This window comes from Oncorhynchus masou, chromosome 31 (genome assembly GCF_036934945.1).
Source record: "Oncorhynchus masou masou isolate Uvic2021 chromosome 31, UVic_Omas_1.1, whole genome shotgun sequence".
Classification (NCBI taxonomy): Eukaryota; Metazoa; Chordata; class Actinopteri; order Salmoniformes; family Salmonidae; genus Oncorhynchus; species Oncorhynchus masou.
In genome coordinates, this window is record NC_088242.1 from 31,943,967 (window position 1) to 31,961,150 (window position 17,184).

Genomic DNA, 17,184 nt, shown 5'->3' on the forward strand with positions numbered 1-17,184 from the left:
GATTTTCTGGATTTTTTTTTCTCATTTTGTCCATCATAGTTGAAGTGTACCTATGATGAAAATCACAGGCCTCTCTCAGCTTTTTAAGTGGGATAACTTGCACAATTGGTGGCCGACTAAATACTTTTTTTGCCCCACATATATACTGTTTGGAAAAGACGTGTTTTTGAACGAAGCACCATGCTGCCTTGTTGACAATATGACCGGGACAGCACAGATTACTATTAGATTTCAGAAGGGTGCTCCTCCCTCACTGTTTTTGCCCGGTCACGTCACAGGCCATTTCCCAGTGCACCCCGGTTCAGCTTAATCAAACTCCCTCAGTGATATAGATGACATACTGCAACACTGATTCTGTTAAAAATAAATACATTTACCTTGGTTAAGAAAATTAAAGCTTTAATACAAGTATTTCAGCACTCCAGGTTTCAATATAAACATACAATCATTGACTAAGTACTGGCATAATGTGTTCCCCATGTTACAGTAATGGAGAGAGCTATAAGAGGTCTACTCATGATCGAAATCAACTGGGCTATCCAATGCCAGATGAGTAGGTCAAACAAAGCAACGGCCTTATCCAAAGACCCGAATTGAGACTCATTTCTACATTTTTCAACATCAACGCTTCTCTGTCATTTGAATTGATTTCCACTTTAATAAAGCTGCAATCATCACCTCTGTGCTTAACAAATAAACATATACATTGATTGAGTGTATCAGTAGGCAACAGCTGCAGCACAAAAACTAAACTAAAATACTAAACCAAAATTATGTGACGTCCCTGAACGTCCCCCGGTGTCCTCTACATGTCTTCCTCTGAATGTTTGGGGTTCCATAGCCCAGACCTGAGTGACGTTTACACATCACAACGTTACTAAGACTGTTCTGCTCCCAGCCACCCCATTGGGGAAATGTTCAGCGAAGTCTGACTCCTGTTAAGCATCGTTTGTTCAACAATTAAACATCTTCAGAGCTGTACCGTGGTGTTGAGGCGACTGGATATGGTCTCGTAACCGACGGAGACAAGTGTTAGAACACTGCTTTCCACGTCCTCTGGCTGATGATGCTCTTGATCCTGCTGCTGGGTTGTATCCATGGCAAAACCAACCGGGGTTCCGAACTCCTGCAGCTGCGCCTTCTTCCTGCCTCGGCCCCTCCCTTTGCCCTTCCCCGATCCTTTCCCTTGACCTTTAACACCGCCCACTGACCTGAGCGGTTTGTCGTTGCCGTCATCTCGAGGCTTGCGGTGGCGGCGGCGGATGCGTCTCATTGGAGGACCGGTGTCGACGGGATCGGTTGCAGCTGCGCCGGACAGGATGCGAATCTGTTTGTCAATCACCATGGTGATCATGTCTAGGGCGGTGTCGAGCATCCCGAGGCCCAGGCCGTGAGTCACGTTGTCGAACAACACACTGTTGACCGGGTCACGGAAACACTTCCTCATCGCCTCCAGGTGGCTCCTATCCCAGGTGGGGTGGGAAAATGTGTGTTAGTGCTTGTCTCACTGTACAGAAAACATATAGATCATAGTCAACTCATGACAACACTGTGCTGTAACCACACTAACCAGGTGTGGTGTGGGTGAGGGTTTGGTATTACCTGGTTTCTATGACCTTTGACCAGTGTTGAACTGTGTTAGTCTCTGGTATAAGCTGCTTGGCCATGTTTCCAAAGTCCATGTAGTCATGGGCAAAGTCCTTCATGTCGTTACACAGGGCTTTGGTGTCACCTGGAAAACACAACATTTTAACAATCTAGAAACCGCGAGAGATGCTCGCACACAAACACGCACACACTTACCCTCTGTGAGCTTGGAGAAGGAGGAGGATACAGCAGTAGTAGTACTAGGAGTGAGGCCCAGTATATTTAGAGACTCCTGAAGCGTTTTCTTGCTGGCCGGGCCGCGGCTGACCCTGGTGTAGGCTGCTAGCGAACGCAGAGACATCTTCTCTGGAGCCTCCAGACGACGCTTGATCTCGTCATAGGGTATCAGGTACTTACCTAGTACCAAAGGAACAATAGATGAATGATACAATTGTGTTGAATCTTCCGCTTATTCCATACTACAGCAGGTAAGGCCAACCTTCCTCCTGGAGAACTACTGGGGGGGAAGCTAATCATGGTCCCGAGGAGTAGCTGATAGATAGAATCAGGTGTGTTAGAGTAGTAGGACAGGAATATCCTGCAAGATGAGAGGTCTCCAGTAGGAGGGGCAGCCCTGGCCTAATCCCCTCCTTCTCTGGCTGTGATACTTACGGGCCTTGGAGCTCTTCATGTTGGGGTCCAGGAGAGACGACACCTCAGCAAACGGAACATGGGGTACGTGGTTGTGGTCTGGAGCACCAGCCTGAGTCTGGGTGGTGTCGCCTGCCGGGATCTGAATCTGGGTTTGCATCTGGTTCACATCCCCCATTCCCTGCTGCCTCTGTCCATCCCCCAGCACCATGGAGGGGTGGTTGGATAACCCTTGTAACCCTGTCAGCCCCTCGACCATAGTCTGCTGATAAGCGCTCTGTCCCACAGAGTTGGTCTGTTCGGAGGAGACTTGGAAGATGCCCATGACAGGTTTAACCACTCTAAACACCATGTTGCCTTGGGAGTCCACCCCCGCCAGGCTGGGATTTGGTTCCATCTGCTCGGATGTCATTTCCTCTTTACTTCCTGGGTGACTGTTTGGAGTGCGAAGAGTTTCTCCCAAACTTTTCTGTATTTGTCTCAGCGTCAGGAGTAGGATGACTTTGTGCTTACACACTGCTAGGGTCAGTTTAGGGTAAAGTCTATAGGACAGAGAAAGAAAACCCGACATCAAACACTGTGGTCTACAGAGTAACTATCATCATCAATATTGCAATAAAAACATTTAAATCAACATCTGTGATTCCCCAATTAGAAATAATTGCCACCAGTAGTATGAAAATATATGTATCATCTTTCCCACCCTCTCCAATTCAACAATTTAAATGACTTCTATTTAAGATTGTATTCTGGTAAATAATAAATCGGTAGGCCTATTACATGGGTATGGCATATACACTGTGTACAAAACATTAGGAACAGCTTCCTAATAGAGTTGCACCCCCTTTTTCCCCTCAGAACAGCCTCAACTCGTCAGTGCATGAACTACAAGGTGTCGAAAACGTTCCACAGGGATGCTGGCCCATATTGACACCAATGCTTCTTACAGTTGTGTCAAGTTGGCTGGATGTCCTTTGGGTGGTGGACCATTCTTGATACACACGGGAAACTGTTGAGTGTAAAAACAAACAGCAGCGTTGCAGTTCTTGATACACTCAAACCAATGCACCTGCCACCTACTACCATACCCAGTTCAAAGGCATTCACCCTCTGAATGGCACACACACAATTTCCCAATTGTCTCAAGGCTTAAAAGTCTCCTCCCTTCAGTGCCCCTTGACTTTTTCCACATATTGTTGTATTACAGCCTGAATTTAACATTATTCAAATGTATTTTTTTATTTTTTGGGGGGGGGCTACACACAATACCCCATAACCTTAAAGTGGAATTATGTTTGGCATTTTTGCAAATGAATAAATAAATGAAAAAGCTGAAAGTTCTTCAAATCAAATTTTATTGGTCACATACACATTTTTAGCAGATGTTACAGTGGGTGTAGCGAAATGCATATGTTCCTAGCCTCAACAGTGCAGCAGTATCTAACAATTCACATCTAAAAGGTTAAATAATGGAATACTTAAGAAATATTAGGATGAACAATGTCAGAGTCCAGAGATTAAATAAATGTGATGGGATGTATGGACAATTAATGGATAGAATTATATGGATAGAATATGTAGTATATCTGAAAATAGTATATGTACAGCAATAGTTAAATAGGATAAGTTTTGAGTCAATAAGTATTAAACTCCATTATGCCAAGCCTAATTAAGTTCAGGAGTAAAAATGTGCTTAACAAGTCACATACGTTTGCAATAATAGTGTTTAACAGGGTTTCGAATGACTACCTCATCTCTGTACCCAACACATACAATTATGAAGGTCTCTCAGTTGACCCAGTGAATTTCAAACACAGATTCAACCACAATGGGCAGGGAGGTTTTCCAAAGACTCGCAAAGAAGGGCACCTACTGGTAGATGGGTACAAATACATTTTTTTTAAAGCAGACATTGAATATCCTTTTGAGCATGGTGAAGTTACACATTTTAATGGTGTATCAATACACCCAGTCACTACAAAGATACAGGCATCCTTCCTAACTCAGTTGCTGGAGAGGAAGGAAACCGCTCAGGGATTTCACCATGAGGCCAGTTGTGACTTTAAAACAGTTACAGAGTGTAATGGTTGTGACAGGGGAAAACTGAGGATGGATCAACAACATTATAGTAACTTCACAATACTAACCTAATTGACAGAGTGAAAACAAGGAAGCCTGTACATAATAAAAGTATTCAAAATAATGCATCCTGTTTAAAACAAGGCACTAAAGTAATAGAGCAAAAGAAAATTGGGGGCAAATCCAATACATTACGGGAGTACCACTCTCCATATTTTCAAGCATAGTGGTGGCTGCATCGTGTTATGATTATGCTTGTAATCGTTAAGGACTGGGGAGTTGATCAGGATAAAAAAAGAAATGGAGCTAAGCACAGGCAAAATCCTGGCGGTAAACCTGGTTCAGTCTGCTTTCCACCAGATACTGGGAGATGAATTCACCTTTCAGCAGGACAATAACCTAAAACATAAGGCCAAATCTACACCGGAGTTGCTCACCAAAAAGACAGTGAATGTTCCAGAATCGCAGAGTTACAGTTTTGACTTGAATCTGCTTGAAAATCTATGGCAAGACCTGAAAATGGTTGTATAGCATTGATCAACAAACAATTTGACATAGCTAAAAGAACTTTGAAAAGAATAATGAGCTAAATGTTTCGCAATCCAGGTAAGCTCTAAGAGACTTACCCAGAAAGACTCAGGAGCTGTAATCTCTACTAAAAGTGATTCTAACATGCATTGACTCATTTTTACAAAATGTTAGAATTTTTCTTCCACTTGGACAGAGTATTTTGTGTAGATTGTTGACAATTAAATCCCACTTTAACACAAGAAAATTTGGAAAAGGTCAAGGAGTATGAATACTTTCTGAAGGTACTGGATGGCATGGTCTTATGATAAGAGCATTTGTTTTTGTCATTATGCAAATAACTGATGTTGATGTCACATGTGTTATCTCTGGCTTTTGGTCACCCTTGCATTTGCTTTGGCGCTAACCTAGCCAGACTTAGATATCAAGCTAGTTTAGTGTCTTGTAAATGGCAAGGGCAACCACTTCCTTTGTAAATCAGACACGCTACTGTACCTTGCTAACTACTCAGATTGTACATTGGGCCCGAAGTGTTACAAGTCCATACTATAACTGCTACCATTGCAATTATACACGAAGCCCACTCGCAATTCTGTTTTGTGAAAAGTAAACCATTAATATTGTCTGTGTCTGTCTGAAACCTAAACATGGCTGGCTAGGCCGCAGTGGGGCCACCGTGGAAAGGCTTAATCGACGTGATCTTAAATAGAATACAACACATTCCGAACGGGTTGAATAAAATGTTGCCGCTAACCTTCATTGTAGTGCAAGTAGTGAGGATTTTCCGACTCACCACTTTGCTCTTTGCTTTTTCCTAACAGCAAGCTGATCCTAGAACGGTGCGTGGTGAGACAGGAGACATTTTCCTTCTTCTCCAGATCTCCTTCGGCGGGTTGCAAATCAGCTCTACTTCTACTGCCGCTAAAGCGGCTTTATCCCTGCGCCTATTGGCCACATCACGCATCATTCAAGTATCTATGACACTTCTCATTGGATGTTGCCGAGTGTCAGTCCAATTGAAGGTGTGGGATTTCCGGTTGAAAGAGGTCTTGAACAATGGGATATTTTGTATCGGTTTCATCAGCATAATATTACCCCAGACAATACATTGTTTCTTCATTCTGATTTGCTGTGAAAAGATAGTGGAGATGTAATGTTTTTGCACACACTTTGTTCTATGTTCTATGACAAACAACTCAGAAATGTGTTATATATATATATATATATATATATATATATAATATACACAAAGTTCCAGAGTCATGGTTTCTCTGTCATTATGGCACATTGGAAAATAACAAGCCAGATACGTGACAAAATACCTTAAGGAAAACAAAGGGGATTGAATGGACAATTGTCGAAGTGAAACATTATCCATCCTCCTGTCCTTTTTTAAAGCAGCTACACTCTGTGTAATTTCAGAACATTTACAAGAGAACAAGGCACAGGTATATCTGAGATAAAGCAACAACAAAAAGAAAGAGTGAGGTGTCTGTAACCCAAAGTATTTCTCTTCAGGATCAGGGTAGGTGTCTCTGATTCTCCTGACGTCCAGTTTTCCGGACCTCCACGTGAGGTACTGCTAGTAGGCTTTGTGGCAAAACAACCTGATGTTTTCATCTTCGTCATCCAGTGGGTAAGGCAGCTTTAGCAGCTCCCTCCTGTAATGAATCCATAGATTGGATTTATTACGGTTCTCCGGACAGTTAAAGCGCTCAAATGTCGCCCACCAACAATGTGCAGCAGACCTGGGTTCAAATAGTATTTTTCCCCCTTTCAAATACTTGGAGTGTTGAATTAGCCTGTCTGACTCTGGAGTGACAGATGGTTGGTGTTTGCACTTTTGGGACTACTGTATTCTATTGGTTCCATTGTGCCAGACTTAAATCAAGCCCAGCGTAAGTATTTGAAAGGAAAATATTATTTAACCCAGGTGTGATGTGAAGTACCCACCTCATCAGTAGTCCATGTGTAGTACGGTCTTGTAGAGAACCAACCAATTTAAGTGAGCCACCTGGCTGACACATTGGTGTGGTTCCTGGCTACAACACTTCCTCTCTGCATTGCTGGTGGTGGTCATCTCCCTGCAGTGTGAACACACACCAGTCCGGCACTCCAGGAACGGCTGGTCGTGGCTGTGTGCTGCAAGGCTTTGCCCGTCGGAGGTCGAACATCAGTCCTGGACATCTTTTAACTAAACTCCGCAAAAAAAGAAACGTCCTCTCACTGTCAACTGCATTTATTTTCAGCAAACTTAACATGTGTAAATATTTGTATGAACATTACAAGATTCAACAACTGAGACATAAACTGAACAAGTTCCACAGACATGTGACTAACAGAAATTGAATAATGGGTCAAAATCAAAAGCAACAGTCAGTATCTGGTGTGGCCACCAGCTGCATTAAGCACTGCAGTGCATCACCTCCTCATGGACTGCACCAGATTTGCCAGTTCTTGCTGTGAGATGTTACCCCATTCTTCCATCAAGGCACCTGCAAGTTCCCGGACATTTCAGAGGGGAATGGCCCTAGCCCGCACCCTCCAATCCAACAGGTCCCAGACTTGCTCAATAGTATTGAGATCTGGGTTCTTCGCTGGCCATGGCCATTCCTGTCTTGCAGGAAATCACGCTCAGAACAAGCAGCACGGCTGTTGGCATTGTCATGCTGGAGGGTCAGGTCAGGATGAGCCTGCAGGAAGGGTACCACATGAGGGAAGAGGATGTCTTCCCTGTAACGCACAGCGTTGAGATTGCCTGCAATGACAACAAGCTCAGTCCGATGATGCTGTGACACATCGCCATTGTTGTTGCCATCCTGTACCTGTCACGCAGGTGTGATGTTCGGATGTATCGATCCTGTGCAGGTGTTGTTACAAGTGGTCTGCCACTGCGAGGACGATCAGCTCTCCATCCTGTCTCCCTGTAGCGCTGTCTTAGGCGTATCACAGTACGGACATTGCAATTTATTGCCCTGGCCACATCTGCAGTCCTCATGCCTCCTTGCAGCATGCCTAAGGCACTTTCATGCAGATGAGCAGGCAACCTGGGCATCTTTCTTTTGGTGTTTTTAGAGTCAGTAGAAAGGCCTCTTTAGTTTCCTAAGTTTTCATAACTGTGCCCCTAATTGCCCATCGTCTGTAAGCTGTTAGTGTCTTAACGACCGTTCCACAGGTGCATGTTCATGAATTGTTTATGGTTCATTGAACAAGCACGAGAAACAGCATTTAAACCCTTTACAATGAAGATCTGTGAAGTTATTTCTATTTTTACGAATTGTCTTTGAAAGACAGGGTCCTGAAAAAGGGACGTTTTACATCCATCAATAGATCCTTTAACTCTTCCTCTGACATGGCCTGGATTTTGGCTTGAAGAGATAGACAACTAGGGAAATTATGGCAAATGAATGTGGTGTGCACTTTTTGGACTATTCAATTGTGCCAGGCAAGCACAATCATGCCCAGCTTTACGTTTCTGTAAATACACACATCGACCTGTACTTTTTTCTATTCAAATTCTCTCTCCTCTTCTTCTGTCCTCACTCTAGGTGGCACTATCGTCAAGAAAAAAACATGTTAAACAGCAAATCATACCAGTAACATGAGATAACTCCCTCTTTCATTGAAAAATGAGACTGAGGGCCAGTGAGAGAGTGACGCACTAAACCTGTACATAATGTTATTCAGCGTGGCTCTCGGATTACTCACGTTGTTTTGAGAGAGGATTATCTGTACAATGTGAGACACGCCATATTGAAGAGGAACACTGTCTGCCTCCATAACGCATCCTGTCCTGATCAGACGTTTCCAAATAGGGAAAAGGAACAGAAATTACCAGGAAACATGGAGTTATAAACACCTATTGTAGGCCTACCATTTGTAGGGATCCTAATATAAGATTGCCTCACCCACAGACCTTTTCCCCAAACTCATCCATTGATGTCATTGTAAGATTTGCATGGAAACTTCTACATACCGATCTAAAATGAGGAGGATTAGATTTGGGCCTTTGGAAAAACTTCAGATACACCCCAGGGCCTGACATAAGACTTGCTCCTACCACGAACCATCATGGTCCCATGGATACTGCAGTACAACCTGGACATCAGTGACTTACACCTAAACAGGCCCCGGAGTTGAGGAGAGCCTCAGGTTGTCCTAAAATGAAGGCCTGACAAACAAACATCCATCAAAATAATAATTCTTGCGAGTTTAAGAATATGTCCCAAGAGAAAAGATCATTTGCCCTTATTAAACTCGACAGATCATTTTCCATCAATGGATGTCGATTTAACTTGTTTTGACTGCTATGATTAAGCAATAAGACCCAAGGAGGTGTGCTATATGGCCATTATACCACGGCTAAGGGCTGTTCTTAGGACACAACCCGTAACCGTGGTATACGCTATTTGCTCTATACCACCACCAAAGGTATCTTATTGCAGCAAACATAAACTGGTTACCAAAGTAATTACAACAGTAAAACTAAATATTTTGTCATACCCCTGGTACACTGCATTCAGCCAATCAGCATTCAGGGATTGAATGACCCAGTTTATAATTGAAAATAAATCCCATTTGCGCATGTGCATGACTATAGAACAATCCTAGGGGAGAGTTTGAGTGATGAAAATTGGATAGAGGATCTCAATCTCTGTGTAAGAAACACTTGCATGAAGTTTGGCTATTTCCAAGAAATTATGCCTTTGTTATGTTTATTTAACTAGGCAAGTCAGTTAAGAACAAATTCTTATTTACAATGACAACCTACCCCGGCCAAACCCTAACCCAGACTAAGCTGGGCCAATTGTACGCCGCCCGATGGGACTCCCAATCACAGCTGGCTGTGATACAGCCTGAAATAGAACCAAGGTCTGTAGTGATGCCTCTAGCACTGAGATGCAGTGCCTTAGACCACTGCGCCACTCGGGAGCCCAATATGTGCCAGATGTTAAGACTAAAAAACGTTATAGATGGTCTATTCTAATCTAAATCAGAGTTTATAATTGCAATTCAACAGGTAGCTGCAGGTAGCCTATAGCCCCTGATTGGCCAACATCTAATTTCATAGAAAAATCCACAATGAAACTGACATTAAATATGGAGATTGATACATTTGCAATAGAGTTGTGACCATGATCACGATTGATAAATTACAATTTAATTAACTAAACATGGCCATTGCATAACAACATAAGGCCACAACAAACTGAAGCTATAGGCTATTTATTAAATCCATTTGCCAGCTCCTGGTAGGCTACAAAAGTGGCACAAATTGATTCGCAATAACTCCAGTGATATCGTCATTTCAACATGTTTATTGTATCAAATGGTAGGCTACAGTAGCCTACAATGGCATAGAAATTAAGTCTACTTGACTGGCCAACAGATGCAAATGTATCATTCTCTGCTTTTAATGTCAGTTTCATTGTGGAGTTTTTCCAGAACAGATGCAAGCATGTGAGGGAGATTACTTTAAACCATCACTGAGAGAATTTATCTAAAGGCTCTAGTGCGCCTAAAGTCGTTTTCCAGTGCTTTGTAGCCTTTATGTTAGTTCTAGTGAGTTAGTATGTTTTATGAGAAAAGGGTTGGAGATACACTACATGACCAAAAGTATGTGAACACCTGCTCGTCAAACATCTCATTCCAAAATCATGGGCATTAATATGGAGTTGGTCCCCCCTTTGCTGCTATAACTGCCTCCACTCTTCTGGGAAGGCTTTACACTAGATGCTGCATTGTCATGCTGACACAGGAAAGGGCCTTTCCCAAACTGTTGCCAGAAAATTGGAAGCACAGAATCATCTAGAATGCCATTGTATGCTGTAGCGTTAAGATTTCCCTTCACTGGAACTAAGTGACCAAGCCCGAACCAGGAAAAACAGCCCCAGACCATTATTCCTCCTCCACCAAACTTTACAGTTGGCACAATGCATTCGGGCAGGTAGCGTTCTCCTGGCATCCGCCAAACCCAGATTCAATCGTGGGACTGCCAGATGGTGAAGCTTGATTCATCATTTCAGATAATGCATTTCCATCTCCAGAGTCCAATGGCAGCGAGCTTTACACCACTCACGCTTGGCTTTGCACATGGTGAGCTTAGGCTTGTGTGCGGCTGCTCGACCATGGAAACACATTTCATGAAGCTCCAGACAAACAGTTATTGTGCTGACGTTGCTTCCAGCGGCAGTTTGGAACTTTGTTGTGACTGTTGCAACCGAGGACAGATCATTTTTACACACTTTGCACTTCAGCGGTCTCGTTCTGTGAGCTTGTGTGGCCTACCACTCCACGGCTGAGCCGTTGTTGCTCCTAGACATTTCCACTCCACAATAACAGCACTTCAGTTGACTGGGGCAGCTCTATCTGGGCTGACATTTTATGAACTGACTTGTTGGTATGGTGGCATCCTATGACGGTGCCACATTGAAAGTCAGTGAGCTCTTCAGTAACGCCATTCTATGGTCAATGTTTGTCTATGGAGATTGCACGGCTGTATGCCCGATTTTGTACACCTGTCAGCAAAGGGTGTGGCTGAAATAGCCGAATCTACTAATTTGTAAGGGTGTCCACTTACTTTTGTAGGGGTTTCCATAATCTAAATAGCCTACTGGTAAAAAGTAGTCACAACGTGCAGGCACACAACACTCACACAACCCCATTCCACTATTTACCCAATCTAATCCTACTCCAGACGAACGTAACACCACCACTCAACACCCCCTGCAACTGCTCTGTCATAAAACCTCGCTATCTCAAGTGTTTCTCTGCCGCTGCCACCACATCCTCTGTTTTCTGGGACTTTCCATCCATTTCTGCAGTACAATTGACAACCATAGCTATGAATGCCTAGAAACCCACCTTTCTGAAAGTACATATTCTTCCCAACACACTTGATTAGTCTCTGCCTACCCACAGGAATCATCTCAGGATCCCTCACCCTGTACCCATCTTCCTCTACCACTCTCTCAGAGGTGGAAAATGTACCAAATTGTTGTACAAAAGTAAAGATACCTTAATAGAAAATGACTCAAGTAAAAGTCACCCAGTGTCGTGACGTTGGATTGCACTCATTGTTGTTGGGGATTTTAACGAGGCTAATCTGAAAACAAGACTCCCTAAATTTTATCAGCATATCGAGTGCGCAACCAGGGGCGGAAAAACCTTGGATCACTGTTACTCTAACTTCCGCGACGCATATAAGGCCCTGCCCCGCCCCCCTTTCGGAAAAGCTGACCACGACTCCATTTTGCTGTCACGGACCAGGATGTCTTGCTCCCAGGCAGACTAAATAACTTTTTTGCCCGCTTTGAGGACAATACAGTGCCACTGACACTGCCTGCAACGGAAAAATGCGGTCTCTCCTTCACTGCAGCCGAGGTGAGTAAAACATTTAAACGTGTTAACCCTCGCAAGGCTGCAGGCCCAGACGGCATCCCCAGCCGCGCCCTCAGAGCATGCGCAGACCAGCTGGCTGGTGTGTTTACGGACATATTCAATCAATCCCTATACCAGTCTGCTGTTCCCACATGCTTCAAGAGGGCCACCATTGTTCCTGTTCCCAAGAAAGCTAAGGTAACTGAACTAAACGACTACCGCCCCGTAGCACTCACTTCCGTCATCATGAAGTGCTTTGAGAGACTAGTCAAGGACCATATCACCTCCACCCTACCTGATACCCTAGACCCACTCCAATTTGCTTACCGCTCAAATGGGTCCACAGACGATGCAATCTCAACCACACTGCACACTGCCCTAACCCATCTGGACAAGAGGAATACCTATGTGAGAATGCTGTTCATCGACTACAGCTCGGCATTCAACACCATAGTACCCTCCAAGCTCGTCATCAAGCTCGAGACCCTGGGTCTCGACCCCGCCTTGTGCAACTGGGTACTGGACTTCCTGACGGGCCGCCCCCAGGTGGTGAGGGTAGGTAACAACATCTCCTCCCCGCTGATCCTCAACACTGGGGCCCCACAAGGGTGTGTTCTGAGCCCTCTCCTGTACTCCCTGTTCAACCACGACTGCGTGGCCACGCACGCCTCCAACTCAATCATCAAGTTTGCGGACGACACAACAGTGGTAGGCTTGATTACCAACAACGACGAGACGGCCTACAGGGAGAAGGTGAGGGCCCTCGGAGTGTGGTGTCAGGAAAATAACCTCACACTCAACGTCAACAAAACTAAGGAGATGATTGTAGACTTCAGGAAACAGCAGAGGGAACACCCCCCTATCCACATCGATGGAACAGTAGTGGAGAGAGTAGCAAGTTTTAAGTTCCTCGGCATACACATCACAGACAAACTGAATTGGTCCACTCACACAGACAGCATCGTGATGAAGGCGCAGCAGCGCCTCTTCAACCTCAGGAGGCTGAAGAAATTCGGCTTGTCACCAAAAGCACTCACAAACTTCTACAGATGCACAATCGAGAGCATCCTGGCGGGCTGTATCACCGCCTGGTACGGCAACTGCTCCGCCCTCAACCGTAAGGCTCTCCAGAGGGTAGTGAGGTCTGCACAACGCATCACCGGGGGCAAACTACCTGCCCTCCAGGACACCTACACCACCCGATGTTACAGGAAGGCCATAAAGATCATCAAGGACATCAACCACCCGAGCCACTGCCTGTTCACCCCGCTATCATCCAGAAGGCGAGGTCAGTACAGGTGCATCAAAGCTGGGACCGAGAGACTGAAAAACAGCTTCTATCTCAAGGCCATCAGACTGTTAAACAGCCACCACTAACATTGAGTGGCTGCTGCCAACACACTGACACAACTCCAGCCACTTTAATAATGGGAATTGATGGGAAATGATGTAAATATATCACTATCCACTTTAAACAATGCTACCTTATATAATGTTACTTACCCTACATTATTCATCTCATATGCATACGTATATACTGTACTCTATATCATTGACTGCATCCTTATGTAATACATGTATCACTAGCCACTTTAACTATGCCACTTTGTTTACATACTCATCTCATATATATATACTGTACTCGATACCATCTACTGTATCTTGCCTATGCTGCTCTGTACCATCACTCATTCATATATCCTTATGTACATATTCTTTATCCCCTTACACTGTGTATAAGACAGTAGTTTAGGAATTGTTAGTTAGATTACTTGTTGGTTATTACTGCATTGTCGGAACTAGAAGCACAAGCATTTCGCTACACTCGCATTAACATCTGCTAACCATGTGTATGTGACAAATAAAATTTGATTTGATTTGATTTGATCCATGTGAGGACTGCCGTTCATCGAATGATTAACTGTTTATAATTACGTGATTCAAATAATTAGGCAATTATTAACTCAGTAACCTGGGGCACCATGGGAAAGTTTGGTTTTATTGAGTTTCTATTTCCCAAATTAACTCAAAGAATATCAGAATATCGATTTTACAACCGCCGCTAATTCATTAATTTCCTCTACAGTCTCATCCTGGACATCGCATAATCCGGGAATCTGCACAATCTGTCCCACTAAATAAGTCCGTACCACACCAATTGAGTTGATTATTTATTTACTAACAAGCTAAAATGCTCATATAAAAGATACACATACACAAGCACACATTCTAGGCTATTGATTAGAACTTAGTACAATGAAACAGGTCCCTAGTGGGCCAACACAATATGACACGTGTACACAAAATGGGGATTTAAAAAGAGAGCGAGAGAGAGAGAGAGTGCACAAGAGAATAGCACACTTGGGCACATTTGTAAACTATGCTAAGTTTAACCCTAACCTTGCCCCGAACTGCCACTCTTATGGGTCAGAATATAATGATGTAATTACGTGTCGAAGGTCTCCGATGGGGTATCTCCTTGTGGACCAAGTTCCGACTTCTCCTCCGATGGCAATACTTCTGTTGTTACCGGGTGTAACTCTCTGATAGTCCACACAATGTCGGCGTCCTTTCTGTTAGCGGTCTGTTTCCTTGCCCTTGTTCTGAAAGGGGGTCTTCTGAGTACGGTCAGCCGTGTAGCTCAGGGCTCCAGTGTAGGAATGAAAGCAGTGGAGACACACGATTCCTTGGAGAGTGGTAACCGGGTGGTCCTGCTTCAATTCACCCTCTTAGACACAGCTACTCATTTGTAGCATAGATTAAGACATTCCTTTGTCTTCTTCAACCTCGTGTTGCATTTTGGGGTTTACAACTAATCGGACGTTGACTGCAGCTGGTGGCCACCAAGTCTGATATGTTAATTCTTATACCCCTCGGGTCAGAAATGGGCATTTCCGCCTTTAGGGCAAGTTCTCTGGGCGTAACTAGTTACGAGGAAAGGTCTGGATTTTACTCAGATCCAACTTAGACGACTAAAAACATTCACTTTGATCAGTACATTTTCCACACAACGTACAGTATGCAAACATCAGGTACATATTGGTACAATGTTTTCGTTAAAACGTCATCATTTAACTTTTAATAACATAACAAAAACTGCATTCATTTTCTTATTTCATTAATTGTCATTACTACCATTTTGGCTGATGAAACATATTGTCCCACAGTCCATTTATTGCATGTTACTGTTCTGAGGTAGGTTCTCCATAGGCCCATCATACATTCCCTTCATCCACATTGAGAGGACAAAGGGATTTGGTCTGCTGCCTTAAGATTTACAATGGGTGTGAGGTGTCAGAAAAAAAAACACCTCCATACCTCTGGATCTCTCCCCCTCTGGCAGGTATGAGAGATGTCTCTTGTAGGAATGTGGTCCACTGTAACCTGACCCGAACAGGCCAGTCATGACACCAGTAAAATACTACTTGACTATAAGCCTAAAAGTATTTGGTTTTAAATATACTTAAGAGCCTGCTTGGTGTTAACATCCACTTCCTCATTCCCCTCTACTCCCACATGAGCTGGTACGCAGAGGAACATCACAAATACCCCCCCATCTGTCTCATCCTACACAAGCACTGCAAAACCGCATACAATACACCCTGTCTGCTCCGAGACACAAATTAATTTAAGCTCATCAGTGCTGCACAGGAGTCAGAGCAGATGACTAACCTGTCTAGCCACACCTCCTCCACCCACTCTGCAGCCCAGAGTATGGCCATCAACTCCATTGTGCAAACATAAATTATCAGTTGCTCTTTTTGTCACTGCCACCTTTGACTCAGGAACACTAAAAGCTGCACCTGTCCTCCCAGTTTTACAGTCCTTAGATCCATCTGTGAATATATTCCAGAAATCTTAGTATTGTGTTCTTAAATGGTCACTTAAAACTGAACCTACTCCTTCCTCAACAGCTCTGATCCTCTCAAGCAACTCCAGATATATCACTGGCTGAGGGAGCAACCAAGGTGGAATAGTGTTGGGTTTTGTTTCCTTGTTCTTTGTCAATCATTGGCTCATTGATGAAATTAGCAGTATGACAAGATCTTTAATGAAATCATTCAAAACCTTTATTAATGTAATTGCAGACAGAAGTTGACAACAGAAATATAATGCATGTTTCCGAGTAAGTTCTGCATCAAAGAAAAGGTCCCAAGTGTTTTTTATTAAACCCCAAATCCAGCCCTAGTAATGTCACTGCCTACGTCATTATCTTTTACTCATGAGACCAAAACCATGTCTACTCAACACTAAAGCTCATTTATATAGCTATCAAAAAGCTTAGCAGTAAATCCAAGTTGATTTATAGTGGAATTTCTGACTAATCTCTTATCTCTTACACTCCCCTGCAGAGGTCTTCACAATCACATTTCTCAGAGGGGTCTCTTTATAAGAGCAAAGAGACTAGAAAACAACTGTGGAACAAAACTAAATCTCTATAATTAATATATATTGTTAATCTGTAGTATAGGACCCTATAAATGTAAGGAGGGCGGGGTCTTATAAACCCTCCCCTTCTATTAATACAACATAAACATAATCAATTATTATAATACATCAAACATACCAGACAGCCCCTATCATGACCCCTAGGTGAACCCCTTTCAATAGCAGGAAGAACCATAGAGGGGCTAAACTCCCTCCAAAACAACCCCATCTCTCTCACCATGCCATTGCCTATCCACCCAAAACTACTCTGTTAATATTCTCCACCCATGTCATTCGAGTGTCAAAACAAAAACTCCAGTAACCTAAACCCCTCCCACCCTCTGCAGATTCCTTCCGTACAGTATATTTACTCCCCAACCTTCCTTCTAGAAAAAAAAAATTCTCAACTGAAAACTTAAAGCCCCACTTGAGGGACCACTGCTCGACTTTACTGATCGCTTCTTGAACTCTCCTGACTGTACGGGTAATATTTTTCCCTCTCTTTCACAGTGCCTCGTCATCTGCAAACAA

General features: G+C 43.6%; 1 protein-coding gene across 2 annotated transcripts; it reads right to left on the bottom strand.

The window, feature by feature from the left end:
- Positions 1-382: 382 nt before the first annotated feature.
- Positions 383-5,744, bottom strand: LOC135523802 (uncharacterized). Of its 2 annotated transcripts, none has more exons than XM_064950719.1 (5): positions 5,639-5,744; positions 2,260-2,780; positions 1,804-2,004; positions 1,603-1,732; positions 383-1,463 (listed from the first exon to the last, which is right to left on the bottom strand). In XM_064950719.1, the coding sequence occupies exons 2-5, from the start codon at positions 2,648-2,650 to the stop codon at positions 971-973; spliced, it is 1,215 nt and encodes a 404-aa protein (XP_064806791.1). In that variant the 5' UTR covers positions 2,651-2,780; positions 5,639-5,744; the 3' UTR covers positions 383-970. The 2 variants fall into 2 exon arrangements, with proteins under 2 accessions (XP_064806791.1, XP_064806792.1); XM_064950720.1 differs by having other exon boundaries at positions 5,600-5,744.
- Between the last annotated feature and the right edge of the window lie 11,440 nt (positions 5,745-17,184).